This window comes from Oryzias latipes, chromosome 9 (genome assembly GCF_002234675.1).
Source record: "Oryzias latipes chromosome 9, ASM223467v1".
NCBI lineage: Eukaryota > Metazoa > Chordata > Actinopteri > Beloniformes > Adrianichthyidae > Oryzias > Oryzias latipes.
The window spans coordinates 580004-600902 of NC_019867.2; the positions used below are offsets into that span (position 1 = coordinate 580004).

The 20899-nt window shown below is 49.7% G+C and overlaps 1 protein-coding gene across 3 annotated transcripts; it reads right to left on the reverse strand.

Moving 5' to 3' along the window:
* Positions 1-497: 497 nt before the first annotated feature.
* slc39a14 (solute carrier family 39 member 14) lies at positions 498-19676 on the reverse strand. 3 transcript variants are annotated; one of them, XM_023958111.1, is made up of 11 exons: positions 19464-19675; positions 12948-13057; positions 12052-12357; positions 10179-10356; positions 8402-8571; positions 4742-4864; positions 3661-3813; positions 3356-3587; positions 3092-3276; positions 2547-2695; positions 498-2335 (listed from the first exon to the last, which is right to left on the reverse strand). In XM_023958111.1, the coding sequence occupies exons 3-11, from the start codon at positions 12340-12342 to the stop codon at positions 2332-2334; spliced, it is 1485 nt and encodes a 494-aa protein (XP_023813879.1). In that variant the 5' UTR covers positions 12343-12357; positions 12948-13057; positions 19464-19675; the 3' UTR covers positions 498-2331. The 3 variants fall into 3 exon arrangements, with proteins under 3 accessions (XP_023813879.1, XP_023813880.1, XP_023813878.1); XM_023958112.1 differs by lacking the exon at positions 8402-8571 and adding an exon at positions 8902-9071 and having other exon boundaries at positions 498-2695; positions 19464-19676; XM_023958110.1 differs by lacking the exon at positions 19464-19675 and adding an exon at positions 13136-13397 and having other exon boundaries at positions 498-2695.
* Between the last annotated feature and the right edge of the window lie 1223 nt (positions 19677-20899).

A 20899-nucleotide genomic window follows, 5' to 3' on the forward strand; every position in this document is an offset into this window, starting at 1 on the left:
GATTAAATGTAATAAGTATATCAGCAGAGTTTCTCAAAACTTGGTTGCCTGCAATGACGTTTTGCGTCCAGCAGGAGTCAGTATTGAGTGACACAGTAACGATTCACGAGGCCTCATCTAACCATCACTACAAAACACTGACTCTATTTTGAATTTGTCACCAGAACGTATCCAGTGGAGGGAGGAAGCACCCATTCCGATCACAGCTGTGGATGACGTCACTTCCGGTCTTGCCTCTGATTGGCTACTGACTCTGCTTTACAGGTCCTCTTAGCTTTATTAGCTCGCAGGTTTGTTTGTCAGTTCAACCATTTCAGAATCATTTTTCAGAGGATTTATGATGTGAAAACGTTTCAACAGTGGATGAAATTCCTGTCAGAAAATGAAAGCGGCCACGGTTTAACATGGGTTCATGTTTACCAAGTCATGATGAACCTCTGCAGTGACGTGCAGCCAATGATCAGTGATGCTCCAGAAAAGACGACAGACACACAATAATCTGGAAAAAGGTAAGTTTTAAAAAAGTTTTCCATGATTCACTGGAGATGATAAACAACCAGAACAGGATAGAGATCTGGAAAAAAACACCTTAGGACGACTTTTTTCCAAGAATATTTGTTGAAATTACAGCCTTGTTCTTCAATGACCTTCTAGTTTATCTAAAGCTGACAACAGAACAGCTGATGTGTTTATCTGTCATTACAAAGAAGCATGAAACCCCAAATCAATATATTTCATTGCTTCAAAACAATAAATAATCACGGAACGCTGTGTGCAGTTCAAGCTTTGGTCTGGAATTCTCAGCTCCAACGGGGAACGTCGGGACCGGGATGAAGATGAATGTTGAGAACTTGTGCTGTTCATGTTTGCATTAAAGGAGACGGAGGGTGAGGCTGACACAGGTCACATGATCAAAACACCCAAGCTGTTTCTGATGCGCCACATGGGCTGGATGTGGGTTGCCTGCGGTCGTGGGCCCCATGGGGCCCCCATGCGGCCCCCATGCGGGCTTTCTCTGTAGCTTTAGGTTAAGTTTGAACAGGTTTGAGTGGAAAACCTCCAACCTTAACCTCCGTGTCCACATCTAGGTTTGGTCTCCGTTTATCCACAGAGCAGCACATATGCTTGGTAGAAACGCTGCTTGTTCTGAACTTTACACCCTGAAGCAGCCCAGACCATGATGCTCCCTCTATCACTGTGCTACAGCCAGTGAGGCCTAAAGAAAGGAGCTCATCTCATCAAACTGACATCCACTAACATCAGTGGGCGGGGCAAATGGATGTGGTGGGAAATGATGATTGTGGACATGAAGGACTGAAGGTTCTTATGTCTTTTGAATCGTCTCCATGGCAACAGTTTTTTATTCTGAGGTACATTTTCCTTTGACAGTTCCTCAAAATGAGCTGCAAACCCTCCATGGAATCAGGAAACTGCCGTTCTGACACTCAGGATTCCTCCAAAGTTTTTCTAAGAATCCTAGTTTCACTGTTGAAAGTCAGAAATACTTTAGAATAATAAACATGAGAGGGATTTTTGTCGTTTTCACGTGATGTTAGCGTGTTGAAAACGTGGGTCTGGGTTGCTATGGAGAACTGGACTCAGGTGTGCAGCTCGGTCCGGCTCCTGGAGGAGCCTGTGATTCCACAGCTTACCTCCGGGTGGCGCCCTTCATCCAGCTGTGTGTCTTTGTGAAGAGGAGCAGACTCAGCATTTTGTGACCTCTCAGAGTTTGCATCTGGCAGCTGTGACCTAAACGTTCTGTTACCATGGAGACGTTCTGGACTGTTTTCGTTTCTCTGGGTCACATCCGAAGGTCAGCGGGCGTCACCACAAACCTGACCTGATGCTGCATGGATGAAGACGCTGTGACAAATGCTGTGGTGGGAGGCGCATGATCCACAGCCAGCCCCGCCCCCACGGTAAGCCCTTCGCCGCTCTGGGGTCCAAACGCCGCTTCACGGTCCTCAAAGTAGAAAATAAACAGTATGAGTTTAAGGTCGGGTCAGGAATGGGAGCGAGGCGGGAGGCATCAGGAGCAGAAACCCCGGACCGGTTCTGGGACCGCGGGCGGTCCGGGCCACCCCAGCTGGACCGGTTCTGGGGCCGCGGGCGGTCCGGGCCACCCCAGCTGGACCGGTTCTGGGGCAGCGGGCGGTCCGGGGCCACCCCAGCTGGACCGGTTCTGGGGCAGCGGGCGGTCCGGGGCCACCCCAGCTGGACCGGTTCTGGGGCAGCGGGCGGTCCGGGCCACCCCAGCTGGACCGGTTCTGGGGCCGCGGGCGGTCCGGGCTACCCCAGCTGGACCGGTTCTGGGGCAGCGGGCGGTCCGGGCTACCCCAGCTGGACCGGTTCTGGGGCAGCGGGCGGTCCAGGCCACCCCAGCTGGACCGGTTCTGGGGCAGCGGGCGGTCCGGGCTACCCCAGCTGGACCGGTTCTGGGGCAGCGGGCGGTCCGGGGCCACCCCAGCTGGACCGGTTCTGGGGCCGCGGGCGGTCCGGGCTACCCCAGCTGGACCGGTTCTGGGGCAGCGGGCGGTCCGGGCTACCCCAGCTGGATGTGTCCCGAGTACATGGTGAGGAGAAGCATGATGGAGAAGCCCGTCAGGAGGCCGGCGTTCTGGATGGCGAAGGTGATGAGGAAGCGCTTCCCGCCGGCGTCCTCCTCCTCCCGACTCACTTCGTTCATCTCTGGGAACTGAGACAAAGGAGCACGCAGTGAAGATGGCGGGAAAGCACAGAGGGAGGAGCAAAGCAGACGTGGGGGCGGGGTTAACTGCTGGTTTGTTTCTGACCTTTGCACGTTTAAAGAACGTTTTACAAAGTTCTGTTTCGGAAAGAAACCTTCACAGACGTTACAGCCTGACTCTGGTTGGTGGTTGCCATAGCAACTCAGTGAAATTGGTCCTCCAGCTCTAAAGAGGACTAATAAAAACGTAAACGATCATTTGACATATTTAAGCGCTGAACTGTTCTGAGCTAAAGGCAGAACCACGTCACACTGTGGGTTCTGTTCCCGCACTTGTTGGTTCTGCTGAAGCTTTGGCTTCGTTCAGGTTCAAATGACTAGATGTTGGGGCATAAAACCACCCACCATGTCTGCCAGCGCGATGTACAGGAACATCCCCCCCGCCAGGGCGAAGATCCAGTTGGGGGAGAAGCTGTTCCCGGCCAGAATCCCGAAGCCCATTCCCAGGTAGCAGCAGCAGGCGGACAGGAAGTTGAAGAAGAGCGCCTGCTGGATGCTCATGCCGGCGTTCAGCAGGATCACGAAGTCTCCTGGAGGCCCAGACCAAACAGCTGAACCCCCCCTTCTCCAAAAAACTGCCGGTTGGAACCCCGCCCACCACCGACTCACCCAGCTCGTGAGGGAACTCCTCACACAGGATGGCCACGGAGGTGCTGACGCCCTGGAAGACGGACGCCGTGAAGGAGGCGCCGATGGCCAGCCCATCGATGAAGTTGTGCAGGCCGTCGCTCAGCGTGATCATCCAGGCCAGCGTCCCGATGTCCGAGTAGGCCGTCCTCTTCAGCCAGTAGCAGCCCCCGTGGCTGCTGGAGCGCCCCCTGGTGTCTGGACTCTGCGGGTCCTGAGGGAACCGAGCCACAGACAAAGGTGTCAGTCTTCTGGCGCCGGCTCGAGCGGAGGAGAACCCGCCATACCTGCAGCGTCTGCGGGGGGCTGAGCATCAGCTCCCCCTCCCCAGAGTCCACTTTGTCTCGAGCCAAAGCGCCGGCTTCCCCGTTCTGCTGCAGCTTCTCCGCGTCGCCGTCGGGGGCGGAGTAATGGTCCGGAGCAGAGAAGTGGGCGTGGCTCTGGGACACAGACACACAGGTGTCATACGCCGGCGGGTGGGGGGCGCCAAATATTTGCTGTTCCCGCCGTGGGGGTGTGGAGGGGGGGGCCGGGACAACAGGGATTTTCTTCAGAAGGACAAAAGTGGCTAAACTCTTCCTTTATGGTTAAAAAGCAGAACAGACCACTACACTCCCCCCTCTGTGCTTAGGACCGGGTTTGTGTCTCGTCAGCACGTCTGAGCCGCGTCTGCCTGCAGGCATGTCGCTGTTTTTCAGAAAGAGGAACGCGGAGGTTCCAGTTTCATTCAACCAGTCAAACCGGAAACACGGAAATATGACGAGCGCCGGCGGCCCACTTCTCCACGCCGTACGGCACTTTTCTAACTTCAGAAAAGTCAACCAGCAGGGTTCTTCTGAGCCACATTTCAGATTTGAGAGGAAGAAAAAGATTTAAAACAGAAAATGCGGTAAAAAGACGGATGAAAGCTTTTCCAAACGTTTAGTTTCCTCCTACAGGGGAGAGCCGAGGTTCTGCAGAACCGCCTGGTTCTGACGAGAGCTTTGACAGTAAAACTTAAGGGACGACTTCCTGTCCAGACTCAACACCCAAAGCAGAATAAGAGTAGAGAAAACATCAGGATCGGTTTAGCTCCGCCTCCTGGAGTCTGCTTAAGGAGCTGAGACCAGGCTGTGGGTCTGGAAGGGTTCTTCCGTTGGACCCTGCAGGAACCGGTTCCTGAACCCTCCAGGTTCTGCATCCAGGTGACCTTCAGAAGAACCCTCCGTCCCTGTCGGTGACGTTCCTACTGAGTCATCAGGAGCTCTGCGGGAGTGTGCACGTGCTGGAGCGTGCACGTGTGGCCTCAGCTGCAGCAGGCGAAGGAGGTCGATCCTTCCTGCTGTAGCTCCGCCCACCGACCTCTTCAAAGACGGCTGCTGAACTCACCCCTCGTTTCTGCTTGAGAAGAACCTTCAGGACTTTTTCGGTGAAGAAGAACAAGTAGAAGCCTCCAAACACCACAGCAGACTTGGACACGTAGAAGTCCACCAAGGGGTCAAACCCAAAGGCCTAGTGCACAGGAGGAGGAGGAGGGGGAGGGGGGGGAGGGGGAGGAGGGGGGGGGGCATTAGCTTCACATGATCCTGAAGAAATCAGTCAAAACTTTTTCACTTGGTTTTGGTTTCTGTTTGATTCTTCTGGAAAGCTTTCCTATTGGGTCAAAGGTTAACCCTTGTGCTATCTTAGATGACCCCCCCCCCCCCCCCCTTCCATTGAGGTGTTCTCCCTACCATGACAAAGGTGGATAAAGGTGGAAAGATTTCATGTAATCATGGACACCAGTGAAGATCACAAATCATTGAAGAAAAAAGGTTCAGAGCTCTGTCTAGTGGGTCTAGATGACCCAACTGTCTAGTGGGTCTAGATGACCCAACTGTCTAGTGGGTCTACATCAGTGTTTTTCAACCTTTTCTGAGCCACGGCACACTTTAACCTTAAAAAAAATCCCGCGGCACACCAGCATCCAAAAATTAAAAAAAGGAGAAACTCTAGTCTGTATTGATCTACAGCCCCTCCCTCCACAATCTTACGTGCATTTTTGAGATAATTGTGTCAGAAAAAGCTGGAAACTGTTTTTTTCTAACAGATTAAATAAAAGTTAAGTTAGAAGATTTAAAAACTGGTTGTGTGTTCGTTGGTTTCAAGACGTTTAACAACAGATCTCCTTGTGCGCTGTCACTCTCACAACCCAATGCATCATGGGAGATGTAGTGCATAAAACGGCCAGAGATCGGTTTTCGGAGCTTCATTGTTTTGTTCACTTGTTCCACGGTCTGATACCGGACTCTGTGGAAAGCTACACCGCTAAAGACGAGCTTTAGCTGCTATGTTTTTTAGAACTGAGCGACTTTACGAGCTAAATCGGGACAAGGAAGTGAAGACTTTAACCACTTCTGATTGGTCAGACTGATGACATGTGATTAAGCCCCCCAGGAATGATTGGTGGAGACAGTTAAAGGGACGGGACTTTTCCCAAATACAGCCGGAGCTGCAGCTGAATCGCGGTACGTCGTTCTTATCAAAATGTCTTTAATAGAATAAAATAAACGCAAAGAAAAAGTAATTTTATGATCTTTTATATTCCTAACTCCTCAGTGTTTTATCAGGGCCTGTTTGGATGAACACAGAGCTGAAATCCTGGAGATGGGAAATGTTTTTAGATCAGTTAATGAGGGCAATTTTCCACGGCACACTTGACCATCTCCCACGGCACACTAGTGTGCCGCACACTGGTTGAAAAACACTGATCTAGAGCACCACATAGACCCGCACTGTCTAGACCAGGGGTGTCAAACATACGGCCCGCCAAGTGGGCAATTTCCCACGGCACACTGGTGGAAAAACACTGGTCTAGATGACCCCACTCCCAACGTTAAAGTGTCTAGGATAGCACAAGGGTTAAAGGTCGGCCTGACCTCAGGACGACTCTTCTATCAGAATGAGGAGGTTCAGGAGCTGCAGGTTGAGAAGGAGAAAGGATGAAGAGGAGAGCAGGTTCTGATCCTCCTTCAGAAGTGTTGGCGCCGTTCAGACTCAGAGATTCAGATCATCCAGCAGTTCCTCAGCAGAACAGAAGCAGCTTTTGGCTGGAGGACGTTGGTTGAGGACCGTGGAGCCGTCATGAGGTCCTTCCTGTAGTTTCTGTTCTTCCCTGCTGTCTTTCTTCTTCTTTCCCTCCATCTGAAACCTTCTTGAACTTCCTGATAATCCTCTTTTTTCTGTTGACCATCACATCCAACGTTTCAGAGTTGGTTTAGCCCGCTTTCAAGTGGAAGGGGCGTGGCTTTCTAGCAAGCTCACTCCTGACTGGTGTGAGTGGTTGCTGTAGAAATGTTGCCTCAGACCTGCTTACTGACAACGCCTGGCTCCAACATGGCGGCGTCTGTATCATGAAAAAATGGCAACAGGACTGACTTCATGTTCTATGGTGGGGGGTTTCCACACTCACTCAGTCCAGTTCTCACATACAGTCAGTGGGACCAACCCAGTACGGCTCTCCCCGGCGCCCCCTTGTGGTGGCATCCATGTTTATCCTAAAGTCCGGCTTTTTTTCTTCTGCTTCTGTCAGAAGCTCCTGGATGATCCTCCTCGTGTTCTTGGACTCGTCTTGGTTCTCTGGAGTCTCAGAGCTGCAGGAACTGAGTGACTGAGATCTCCCACTGATCTGATCAACAAACTAAAATGTTTCTGGTCTGTGAGAACGTTTGTTGGATGATCTGAATCTTCTCAAAGTCACAGAGATGCAGATGTTTCTCAATCATCTACAAACTCTTTCAAGTGAATTGTTGTACCAGAGAAACGCACATTGATTTGATCCCCAGAGCCCCGCCCCTTCACCTTTGGTCTCCAGTGTTGACAGATTTAGACTCTAATGCTGCGGCCAGAGTTACTGTGGGCAGGTTGTGAGGCAGGGGGGCCGGTGCCTCCCTGCCTCCCCTCACAGCACGCCTTTCTACCTGTTGTATAAATGCAGTGTGTGTGTGTGTGTGTGTAGCATTCTGATGGGTTTCGTCCACAGAAACTGCTGTATTCTGCGGGTTTCCCGTTCCGACATAGAGCTCTGACTCTCCAACTCTCTGATTGGTCGTGTGCGTTTAGTTTGCTCAGCATTCATGCCTTCTTATTTGTTATGACTTCTTGAGATTGTAACTCATTTCCTGACATCTCCTTTAACAGTTAATGTCTTTCACGTTGGATGTAGAATCACTCAAATGTCTCAGTGCCCTGGATTCTAAAGCAGTTCAGACTCCATAAGCACTGCTGTTTGTTTTAAACACTGTTTATGACGTCATTGATTTCACAAAGTAAACATCTAGTAGATATGAGCGTTTTGTGACGATTATTTATGATCCACCGTCTTCTGATGATAAAAACGTTGATGGTTTATTAAAAAAATACATTTAAATACATTTTTTGGGAAAGAATTGTTCCGCTGCAATGCATTGTGGTCTATATTCACCGATCCAGTGAGCATGGATGCAGACTGTTTTTTAGCAGAGACTTCTGGGAAATGTTAGGGCTCTGGATGTTGGATTGTAGATTCAGACACACTAGAACATGGAGAACGTGCTGTAGAGGGAGGAGGGAAGGAATTCAGACACAGGTGGGAATTTCAATTAAAACAGGAAGTGATAAATAACGGATGATTAACTTTGAACTGATGAACTTTTTGGGTGTTTTTTTTTGGGGGGGGGACTTTTAGACGACTTTTGGGCTTGAAAACCGTGACTCTATCTGGCAACACTGTTGGTTCCATTGAAAAGCCCCAAATGTGAAGGGGGGGGCCCTCCTCTGTACTGAGGGACCCCGTCAGGCACCATAGACGTGTTTTCATTCAACAACCTTCATAGTGTCTGTATTATTATTATTAACAGACTCCTTTGGTTTCCTGTCATCAGACATTTTTTCACACATTTCTACGGAGAGTCGACTCTGACGAACACGTCAGGCATGTGGCAAAAGCGTGTCTGATAGCAGAAGGACCTCAGGAGTGGGTTTAGTGGGAGGGGTCTGTGGATTCTGGCGTGTTGCGGCTTCAGGATCTACCTCTGGGATGAGCTGAAACAGGGCGTTGGAGTAGAGCGTGCCAATGGCCAGGGCTATGAAGTAAAGCAGCAGCCGCTTGTAAAAGGTTTTCCTCATGAAGGGCACCACGCTGGCTCCGATCAGCGAGCACAGCGAGATCAGCGTCACGCACAGGATCCCATAACCCCACACTGACGTCCGACAGCAGGGGGGGGGCAGAGAGGATCAGGTTAGGAGCAGAACAACACCAGACAGTTCTCTACAGACAGGAATCAACCTGGAGGAGAGGAAGAGGAAAGTCGGCGCTTGGTTCTCCGCCACCTTTCATTGGGTAGGAAGTGGTTATTCAGAGCAAGTAACACTCGCCACTTGGTCCTCATGGGGGGGCGTGACCCCACCCAGAACACCCAAAGCTCTCAGAAAACAGGAAGGGACCCAAGTTCAGAGGAAACCAGGAGAAAGCCCAGAAGCGGCAGAACCGAAGCCTCTGAGGCGGTTCTGGGAGGAGCTTCATAGCAAACCTCGGGGAGCAGCTGCAGGACGGCCGTGGACAGCAGCGTGCCGATGGCCAGAGCCATGAAGAACGCCAGCGCGTGCTTGGCGTGACGCGTCTTCATCAGAGGCGCAACGAAGACTCCGGTGAGGGAAAAGGCACTAATCAGCGTCACGCTCAGGAAAGAGAACCCCCACACTGAGGCGGACACACACCACACACAAACGTCACACTGGGACCACCGAGGTGGGCGGAGCCAACTCCAGTGGGCAAGGCTGACCCCGTGGCCAGGGGGAACACCCCCCCCCCCCCCCCCGTCCAGCTGGGTTGAGGGTTCAAAGCCTCGGTGTGGACGAAACAGCTCAGTGTGAACGCGTCCTGGTTCTCCTGACATCATTGACTGACACTCAGAACACCAGCAGGTGGGCGGGGTGTTCTCTGATGAGAAGAAAGTGGGCGTGGCCTATGGTTTACTGGAGGGTTTTTTAAAGGTAAAAAGGAAGGAACCGGTTTCTCCAAACATCCTGCATTGAACTGCTCTGACGTCTGGCTGTGGATCCTGATGTGACGAAGACGACGTTTGGGGTCAAATCAGGATCGACCTCAGTCCATGAAGACACAGACTGAAAACATCAAAGCTAACTGGAGAGCAGAGACAGAAACGTCAAACCTAAATGAACCTCAACAGTTTCTGATTTGGATTTGAACTGGTGACGTTTTTCTCCCTCTTTGCTCTCAGGTTCAGTTCAGACTTTTGGTTTTGGAATTGAATTCTACGTGGGGGCGGGGCCCCGACACATGATTGACGCTGGCGACAGAGGTTACGAATTTCCGCTCCAGAACGGCGTCTGGCGCCGTCTGTGTCATAGCTGCTCTGATGTGGCGAATCGTCGCCACGGTGACGCTGTTCCACAGCTGCTGCTGCAGTTTTCAGCTGGTAAACGTTTTGTGTTCTGGTTTTTCATTCACTTTAAGATGATCCTCCTTTGAGGATCTCCACGTAAATCTGACAGAAAGGCCAAACACAGATGACGACATCATCATCCCGCCTCAGAAAACGGCGTTGGGCGGCTGCAAGGAGACGCTAAATCTTCTGAGGCAAAGACCTGAAGGAGGAAACGGTTTAAGGGAAAAGGGTTTTCCTGAAGGATCTCTGTCGGTTCTGATGGGATCCTAAAACGAGGAAATCTTTCTTCTGATACGTGACCCTAAAAGAAACTCAGATCTGTGTTAATCTGACCTGAAGAGCAAAAACCACCCCCCCCCCCCCCCAGCAAAGCAGAGTGATGTACATAGAAGGCTCACCTTCTGCGTCTGTTGGCCTGGAGGCGGAGTCAGTGCTCAGCCCCGCCTCTGGCTCCGCCCTGCAGCTCCCAGCAGACAGCTGCTGCAGCATGGTGGGGCAGAGCTTCTGCAAACCGCGTCCGTCCAGCCGGGAGCGCTCGCTGATGCTGTAGAGCGCCAGCGTGTCTGCAGGCAGGCACTGCGGACACAAGCCAGGGGGCGGGGCCTTAGTGTCTGCACGCTAGAGACGGAGCGCGAATATGGAATACAGGGATTCTAACATAAGATGAAATCACACATGTACAGGTAGAAGGTTAGCATGTCGTTCCAGCTCTGTTTTACACACCAGGATGCAGGTACGAGTTCTGAAAGCACCAATAGAAGATAACAGAGGACACGCCCATACATTCATTCAAAAGGTGTCAGTCAAAAGGCCACGCCCCCTTTCGAGCCTGCTATATAGTGCCTCCTTCTTTTAATAACTTGAAGTGAAAATGACCAGCTGTTAGACGGTGAATGTGCAGAACAAAGAGGTTCTGGTGAACAGACGGAAGGTTCTGATGAGTGAACGGAGGCGACCTTTACGTCAGATCAAAGTCCTCTTGGTTCTGCAGGTGTGGAAGCTCACCTGAACTCCAGTTTGAACCGAACAGAACTCTGGTCCGTCTGAGAACCGGGTCTCTGACCTGAGCTGTGGATCTCTGCTGGATTTTTCCAGAGATTCCCTGATCTTCAGGCTAATCCTTCATTCCTGGGGGGGGTCAGGTGTTTTCTGGGTTTGTGCAGCAGAGGGGCACAGACACAATGAACCACCGGCAGGTGTGAACACCTGATTACCTGATCTAAGGCGCTGCTGTGTGACTCACTGCAGACGGTTGCAGCTGCTGGGCGTCATCCACGCCCACAAAGACAGGAACTGCTGAGCTCTAATGACCTCCTCACGGATCCACAGTGACGCACGGCGAGGAGAACATCCCGCACACATGACCTTTGTCCAAACCCACCGTTCACTCTAACCAACCGGGAACAACCAAATGTGCACTTCCACACATGACCACTAGAGGGCCACGGCCAAACGCATTGTGTTCTGCTCGTGCCATGATGGTGTCGGTACCACAACCGTTCGGGGTCCTGGGACTAGTGCTGAGGTCACATGATGTGACTGTCTGTCCGTTGGTCTGATGACGTGTCAGACAGTGATTGGTCTGTAAATGACCATAGAAGAAGATATTATGAAGTCTGTTGTAAACAAACAGAGCTCCAACATACACCAACAGGATCTTCTGAAAGTGCTTTTATTACGGGCGGCCGTGGTGGAGCGGTAGGGCGGTCGACCAATGATCGTAATATTGCAGGTTCGATTCCCGCCTTGCACGCCCATGAGTAGAAGTGTCCTTGGGCAAGACGCTGAACCCCACCTTGCCTCTGATGGGAGGCTGGCGCCAGTGTTCGGCATCGGAGTCGCCATCAGTGTGTGCAAGTGGGTGTGAATGTGTGTGCAAGTGGGTGTGAATGTGTGTGTGCATGTGTGTGCATGTGTACATTTAGCCGTGCTAAGAACATTTCAGCCACGGCTGAACTTAAACTGGAATAAGAAGCAGATCGTGGATAAATGTCTAAAATTACAAAGAATAATGTCAGACACAATTTATGAGGGAAAATAACTTTAGGTTACAAAAGAAAACGTGAAATAAAAATATGTAGAGCCCGAGCAGATGTGGACGCTACGTAGTTTGACCAAGTGGGGCCACCGTAGTGTGACGTTATCCTCAGTGGAAAGGACCCTGAACAGTTATTGCAGGCCAAACGGTTACGGTACCTACACCGGTTCATCACAGCAGCTGCTGCGGTGCCTAGAAGGTTCCCAGAAATGCTGAATAGACAGAACTGGTACCTTTGAGCTGTTGGTTCTGGGGGGGGCAGCGGGCGTGCTCTCAGCCACGTCGCTGCCGTTGCCATCGCCGTGACCCTGGCTGAGGATGGCGAGCAGAGAGCGCAGCTGAGGCACCGTGATGGTGCTGTTGTCCCCGTAACGGGCCAGCAGGTCCTGCAGAACCTGAGCAGCCGACTGTGCTTCGCCCTCCCCCTGACCCGTCATCCGCCCAATGCAAGACAGTAAGACGACCACAGCAAAGACCAACGCCGGCGGCAATGTCGGACGTCCATGAGCGCCCCGGCCAAGCATGATGGCGGCTGTTCTCTGTGGACAGAGAAAAACATCTTTAGGATCAACTCTGTGAAACAGAAACTACAAAACAGATATCTATACGTATATATATGTATGTAGGGGGGGGGGTTCCAACTGATTCTAGCATAAAAATGAAGGTAATTCCAACATCCTGCGATATAAAATCTAACGCCGATTCTCCAGATTCCGACAGAAAATCAACATAATTCCTACGGATCCTGAAAGCTGAAAAAATCCGGTTTTAGAATCTTTTAGATCAGATTAAGCGGTCCTTAAACCATCATTTAAGGAACATCAACGTCAAAGAGTTGAGCTTGTGAATCTTTTTTTTTCTTAAACGCCTTTCTCCTTTTTTTCTTGGTGAATGGTAAATGCTGTATGGAGCACTAAACTAAACTGGTTTAAAAAAGGTTCAAGCTGTTTCCTTGGAGTCTCCAGTGAATCCTGGTGATAAAGAACCTGCAGACAGTCGACAGGATCAAACGCTCAGCCTTTTCCAGACTCGGCTCTAACACAAAAGCCTTGAAGGAAGAAGCTTATAAAAGGTTCAAACATGATCATCGGCTCCAAACGGAAGCAGCTTCCTGAGAAACAAAGCTCACCTGTTCTCACTGATGACAGCCAGCGGCTCGCGTCTCCTCCAAACCCTCAGGTCTCCTGGGAGGAGACGCAGTCAGTGGAGGAGAAGAAAAGCCTCCTGGAAGCCAGAGGGCTGTGGACACAAGCGGATCAGATTTAAGGTTACAGGACGGAGAGGCGCAGAAAGAAAAAAGGCCTTTAAGAAAGAGACCTGAAATGGAAACCGTCAGGTCACATTTATGGAGCTCCTTATTATCAGTGCAAGTTCAAGCAGTTCAACCCGTTCTGTTGACTTTAGCTCAGCAGTCTTGTTTGGATTGAAGCAGCATTAGAGAAACCAGCAGAAGACTTTCCACACCGTCATCACTATGCTGCCCTTGAGCAACGTCCTTCCCACGCAAAGCTGAAGGAGCTGACGTGTTGGTGTCACGCCTTTCTGACTCCACCTACTGCTGACGGATGAGGTTTATAGAAATCTGTCTGTGCATGGATGATGGATGGATGATGGATGGATGGATGATGGATGGATGGATGGATGGATAGATGGATGATGGATGGATGGATGGATGGATGGATGGATGATGGATGGATGATGGATGGATGGATGGAGGATGGATGATGGATGGATGGATGGATGATGGATGGATGGATGGATGGATAGATGGAGGATGGATGATGGATGGATGGATGGATGGATGATGGATGGATGATGGATGGATGGATGATGGATGGATGGATGATGGATGGATGATGGATGGATGATGGATGGATGGATGGATGGATGATGGATGGATGATGGATGGATGGATGGATGGATGGATGGATGGATGGATGATGGATGGATGATGGATGGATGATGGATGGATGGATGGATGGATGATGGATGAATGATGGATGATGGATGAATGATGGATGATGGATGGATGATGGATGGATGATGGATGGATGGATGGATGATGGATGGATGATGGATGGATGATGGATGGATGGATGGATGATGGATGGATGATGGATGGATGGATGGATGGATGGATGGATGGATGATGGATGGATGATGGATGGATGGATGGATGATGGATGGATGGATGGATGATGGATGGATGATGGATGGATGGATGGATGATGGATGGATGGATGGATGGATGGATGGATGGATGGATGGATGGATGATGGATGGATGGATGGATGATGGATGGATGATGGATGGATGGATGGATGGATGATGGATGAATGATGGATGATGGATGGATGGATGGAGGTCAGACAAACATGCTAACAGTTGTTTCCTCGGTTCTGTCTTGGCCGTAAACGTGACCTTTTCTCACTCTGACCTCGTTTTAAAGTGAAAAAACTGGTTGATCTTTTTATCAGACTAGCATAACTTTCCACAGACATCAGATAAAACAGATTCAAAGCTCTGACAGACAGAAACAAACTGCTGAGCCTTCAAAAAGGCGTCAGCGATCAGGAAAGACAGAACAAACAATCATGAAGGCGAGGCTGAAGACCGACTGCTTTTAAGAATGAAACAACATCCAATGACCGCAGACCGTCTACGGCTACAGTCGCACCTGGAAAACCTCATTTAGTCGTGTCAAACAGATTCATGAGGAGTTTAAACTCAGGTGATAAAAACGTCTGGTCAAAGTGATCAATATTCAGAGAAAGTATGATCCAAATCCAGTCTTCGTTGTCTTAAAGTTGGGAAAAACCGCTGAAAGTGAACACGTTTCAGGTTTTCATCTGTAACATTTTAACGCCGCATTTCGCTAAAATGTTAAAATGTTGGGATGGAAAAGTCAAAACCCGACTGAAGCAGAAAGACGGAGCTTTACTGCGTGAACAGCAGCCTGTCTGTACGCAGACTGAACACCGACGGTAGCAATCGGATGGAGAACGGTAACCACCAACACGGACAGACGAGGGCTTTGGGGTTCCAAACCAGAACCAGAACCAGAGATCAAGTCTGGAGAGAAAAACCGCTGAGACCGATTTAAAAACGGGTTTGGACGGTTTTCAGATCCAAGGATCGGCTGGGCTTCGCTTCCTCAGACTCTCTGGAAGACCTTCAGCGCTTCTATCTGGGCACTTCTGTTCCTCATCTTCTCACTGATGAAGAGTTTCAGATGAAGAACTCAGAGCTTGGAGGCTTTCCCTGCGGATCCTGGACCGCTCTGCAAACGGAGCAAAACCAGAAAGAACTCACATCCGTCTTTCTTCTCATGGTTTTTACGTGTTTTCAAATGTTCAGAACAAGACGTTAAACGTTAGGAACCAAAGACCGCCTCAGGATGTCCTCGCTGGGACGATGCCGCTGGTGGTTTTATCTGGAACCCGGAGATCCAGACTCGCTTCCAGCGACATTGAGCCGGCGAGGGCCAATAGCAGCTGACCATCAGTCCAAACACGGGTATCTGTGATCGTCTCCGTCTGCGCTCAGCTCCAATCTGAGGCCTGTTTGGGGTTGAGGAGATAAAGACGTCCCTCCTTCCAGACGCCTCCTCACATCTTCCTCCTCTTCTGCTCCGTCTATTCATTCCCTGTCAGGATGTCAGATTACAGAACGATCTAGACCGGAGATCCGACCCCTCCAGCCGGAGAACCACGACCTCATGAGAACCGTGAAAACCGTCTCTACGCATTTGGAGCAGCAGACGGCCTCATGTAACCCCCCCCCGTAGCTACAACAGACACAGCCGCTCCGCCTCCAACCTCCTGAAGACGAGTTTCATGACCAGACCGAAATACCGCCTGACCACAAAAGTTCAGTGACGAAAGCAGCTGCAGCTCGGCGTTCCTTTCTTTTTCTTTTTTAACTTGTCCTGTCCAACAGCTGGGCAGACAGATGAGAGCTGAAGGCCTCTTGTGTCGGACATATTTTACTTTAACAAGAGGGGTTATTAATCTTCAATTCAATTTCAATCATGTTTGAAAATCTTTGGTGTTGGACCGGACGGAAAAGGAAAGAAGGGAAGAAGAGAGAGGGATGTTAGGGGGGGGGGTAGGAGGATGATAATAGGAGGGGGGGGGGGGGGGGGGATAAGACCATGAAGCAGCATAAAGCAACAAGTTTACTGGTTGTTAATCATTATGGTAAGGTTCAAATGTAGTACAAAAAGGGCGGGGCCTGTCCACACACACTGAAATGTTATCAACACACCTGCTAGCTGCAAAAATGTCCACATGTCAACATGCACACAAAACAGATAGTGTTCACGAACGCATACCTATGCCTTTAAACCAAATAGTGTGAAATATTTATTTCATTTAATGACGCAAACTATTAGTGCAAAGGTGAGCTAACACCTGTGCTCAGGTGAGTGTTTATGTTCTTCTAAAATGGCGTTCCTTTCTGGTCCCAGAGAACGATTGGCGGTTTGATTCCTGATGGGATCCTTCCTGATGGGACCCTTCCTGATGGGACCCTTCCTGATGGGACCCTTCCTGATGGGACTCTTCCTGATGGGACCCTTCCTGATTGGACTCTTCCTGATGGGACCCTTCCTGATTGGACACTGCCTGATGGGACCCTTCCTGATGCACTCAAAAAAAGGAAATTACCAGCCAATTAAGTTAACGAAAAAGTAACTTGTCATTTCAACCAGAAAATTTTATGTTTGTAAATCTTACGTGAATGAATCATGTCGATTGTACATAAAAATAATCCATTTAAAAGTTACTAATTTCAATCATGTTGATCCAACATGATACCATTAAATTGGATACATTAGTAATCGCAAGGAATTGTGGGATACCATTTTCTTTGTCTATCTGGGCAGATTGGGGTCTAAGTGTGAGTTTTTGTCCATGGGTTTTATTGTCTAGCTGTTTTACTCTGTTTTAACTAGTGATTTAAACTGTTATGTTTATTTTTTTTTGCACCATGAGTTAAAGTTTGGTAGAGGATGATGACCAACCCCCCTGTGTGGCAAACTGTTAATGTTCCAATACTTAACACAGAGTTCGCGGTAATTGAGCTCCTGTCTTGTGATGTGGGACTTTGCTGGGTAATTCATGTCTTTGATGTGAAAATTAAAAGACCCACTGGTTGTAACTTTGGAACAACATATCAATTACAGATGAATAAATAAAATTAAAGAAATAAATAGAAATTCAAGTTAAAAATAAACTTAATTTACTTAGGTGTGACCAATTGAAGTGATTCAATTAAATTGGATCAACTTTTTTCTTTTTAGAGTGAGCAACAATATCAATTTAAAGTTGGGTGCAACTGCTCTATTTAAATTGAATCAACTTAAATTTATTAGTTTGAACCTAAATACATTAAGTTGAGCCAACCTAAATAAATTAAGTAGGACCAACATGATTCATTTTTGTTCAAGTAACGCAATCTAATCATGTGGAAATCCTTTCCATAATTTTTTTATGTTCATTCAAAGTGAACGTTTTTTGAGTGTGGGACCCTTCCTGATGGGACCCTTCCTGATTGGACACTTCCTGATGGGACCCTTCCTGATGGGACCCTTCCTGATGGGACCCTTCCTGATGGGACCCTTCCTGATTGGACCCTTCCTGATGGGATCATTCCTGATTGGACACTTCCTGATGGGACCCTTCCTGTTGGGACCCTTCCTGATGGACCCTTCCTGATGGGACCCTTCCTGATTGGACACTTCCTGATGGGATCCTTCCTGATTGGACACTTCCTGATGGGACCCTTCCTGATGGGACCCTTCCTGATGGACCCTTCCTGATGGGACCCTTCCTTATGGGACCCTTCCTGATGGGACCCTTCCTGATGGACCCGGTCCAGCAGGAAGGGTCCCATCAGGAACACCTCGGATCAGAAAACATCAGATCTGAGTTTGAGTCGACATCAATCCTGCTCCAGGATCTGCTGGTACCTTCATGGACAGAGGTCTGTCCCCTCGTCCCCACAGGCCGTCCTCCTTCCCCCCACATACCTCAGCAGGTGAAGCTGCTCCCACTCAGAAACCCAAACCCGTCATTATGGTTCCTGGAGGTCCGCCTTCAACGCCGTCATTATATGAGCCGGCGAGCCTGCGGTTATGCCACAGACCGGCGAGCACTCACTGAGCACGCTCAGTCGTTCCTGAGGGCGTAGCTAACTAGCACCCGCCATCAAATGACAGGGTTCAGGAAACTCACACCCCCATTTACCCAGAGTTCATCAGAAACCACCAACAGGAACCTTCGTCCCACACAAACCAGAACTCTGTTCAAACTGAGAGAAGTCCAGTAGAACCACGTTTAGAGAGTTATCGTATCACACTAAAACATTTCTGACCACGACTGTTTCTGACAGAACAGAACCCGCCTGACCCCGAAAGAACAGAACCAGCCTGACCCCGAAAGAACAGAACCAGCCTGACCCTGAAAGAACAGAACCCGTCTGACCCTGACAGAACAGAACCCGCCTGACCCCGAAAGAACAGAACCAGCCTGACCCCGAAAGAACAGAACCCGCCTTACCCTGACAGAACAGAACCCACCTGAACCCGCCTGACCCTGACAGAACAGAACCCACCTGACCCCGAAAGAACAGAACCCACCTGAACCCGTCTGACCCTGACAGAACAGAACCCGCCTGACCCTGAAAGAACAGAACCCGCCTGACCCTGACAAAACAGAACCCACCTGAACCCGCCTGACCCTGACAGAACAGAACCCACCTGACCCTGACAGAACAGAACCCACCTGAACCCGCCTGACCCTGACAGAACAGAACCCACCTGACCCTGACAGAACAGAACCAGCCTGACCCCAAAAGAACAGAACCAGCCTGACCCTGAAAGAACAGAACCCGTCTGACCCTGACAGAACAGAACCCGCCTGACCCTGAAAGAACAGAACCCGCCTGACCCTGACAGAACAGAACCAGCCTGTCCCTGAAAGAACAGAACCAGCCTGACCCTGACAGAACAGAACCCGCCTGACCCTGAAAGAACAGAACCAGCCTGACCCTGAAAGAACAGAACCAGCCTGACCCTGACAGAACAGAACCCGCCTGACCCTGAAAGAACAGAACCAGCCTGACCCAGCCTGGAGGAGGTCTTCTCTTTCTTCAGAAATCCACGGATTCAGACTCATTACTGAGGCTCGGAGGTTCTACTGATCTAATGTCACAGTCCAAACCTGGACCAGAACCTCTTTTTGGGTTTTTCTGGTGATGGACTGCTGAAGACCTCAGAGCTGAAGGACCTTCCTCGTCGGCAGCACGTGGGGGGGGGGGGGGGGGGGGGGGGTCGTTCTTTCTTCTCTGAATTTGTTCACGTTAAAGTCTTTAGCAGGTTAGAGGATAAGCCCATATCACTACAACTCCACTGCTATGCTTCATTACTGCAGTACGCGGGTCTCAGAGGATCCGCGTCCTCCCGGATGCTGAGCAGCAGCGACGTCCAGCATGAACTTCACCACGAAGCGGTTCTGAAACCAACTTAGAACCCTTACGGTCTGAGGACAGACTCTGCACATGCGCGAACCGGAAAACGGACGCGTTTTTCCTCCGTTTAGAGCTCAGACAAACCTCAGCTAGCTCTTCTCGGCCGTTAGCTTACCGGTGATGATGACGTCACTCTGCCCTCGTTGTGCTCCCCCAAACACCAAGGACACGCGGCCAGAACCCGAATCTATGCGGCTCGTAATCCGCGGTTCGTTATTCTGCGCACGAGCCGCTGCCGCTGTCTGCCGGTGTCCGCCGCTTGAAGCGCCAAGGAACAGCAGCGCCTGCAGGATGTGATAGGCTCATGCTCGGTGATGACGTTGATGGATCTGTGCACTGTTCTTTGCCGTGCACGTGTTCCCCCACGTGGTCAGTTCTGGTACTACATCCATGTAGTAATCAGTAATAATAATGCAGTTTATTATATTATATTATATTATATTATATTATATTATATTATATTATATTATATTATATTATATTATATTATATTATATTATATCAAATTATATTATGAAACAACATAGTATAATAATTATTATTTTTACTAGGCACCTTTCTCTCACAGAACAGGGATTAAAAACACAGATAAAAAAACACAGAAATTAAGTTAGAAGTTTAAACAGATGAATGAATTGCAGTCAGGAAGAGTAGACGAGCCTGAAAAGGTGAGTTTTGAGGCTAGAGATGAAGTCAGGGAGTGAGTCCATAATCCGGAGGTCAGGGGGGAGGGAGTTCCAGAGTTGTGGGGCAGAGCCACTGAATCCATTCTTTCCCAGTGGGGGGCAGTGGGGATAACAAGTTGAGGAGAGGACGAGGTCCTGAGTGAGCGGGGGGAGTGGTGACTTTAAAGACGTCAGAGAGAAATGGGGGGGGGGGGGGGGGGTTATGAATGGCTTTGTAGGTTAGAAGGAAGATCCGGTAGGTGTTCTGGTAGGTGATCCGGGGGGTAATCCGGTAGGTGATCCGGTGGGTGATCCAGTAGGTGACAGGTAGTCAGTGAAGCTGCTTGAGTACGGGTGGGATGTGATGGAAGGACCGGCACTGAGTGACGATGCGGGGGGCAAAGCTTTGGACCAGTAGAAGTTTGTGGTGAGTTTTTTGTGTTAGTCCAAACAAAAGTGACTTACAATAATCCAGGCGAGATGTGACAAGGCTGTGGACCAGTACAGCAGTACAAAGAGGGGTGGGGGAAAGGCGAGTGTTCCAGAGGTGGAAGTAGGCAGTCTGAGTGATGTTGTTGAGGTGAAAAGTAAAGGAAAGAGTGCTGTCCATGATGACACCCAGGAAAATGAGGGAGTTGTCAAAAGGGATGAAAGAATTATTTATTTTACCAAGACTGGACTTGGTCCCTAAAAGTAGAAGTTCTGTTTCATTGCTGTTTAGTTTGAAGAAATTAGAAGTGAACCAGGATTTTATTGAGAGAAGACAGCTGGTAAGGGAGGTGGGTGGGTGGGAGGGTGGATTCTGGTTTGGTGGATATGTATAGCTGGATGTCATCTGCATAGCAGTGAAAATGTGTTTGATGTTGACAGAAGATATGGCCAAGGG

What these genes read in the sequence shown, in the direction of transcription:
- slc39a14 (XM_023958112.1), bottom strand. Translation starts at nt 12,342, where the DNA reads ATGCTTGGCCGGGGCGCTCATGGACGTCCGACATTGCCGCCGGCGTTG. An exon ending in CCAGAACCAACAGCTCAAAG is followed by an intron (nt 10,357 to 12,051) that starts GTACCAGTTCTG and finishes TTGTGTCCGCAG; the next exon opens with TGCCTGCCTGCAGACACGCT. An exon ending in CAGGCCAACAGACGCAGAAG is followed by an intron (nt 9,072 to 10,178) that starts GTGAGCCTTCTA and finishes TGTCCGCCTCAG; the next exon opens with TGTGGGGGTTCTCTTTCCTG.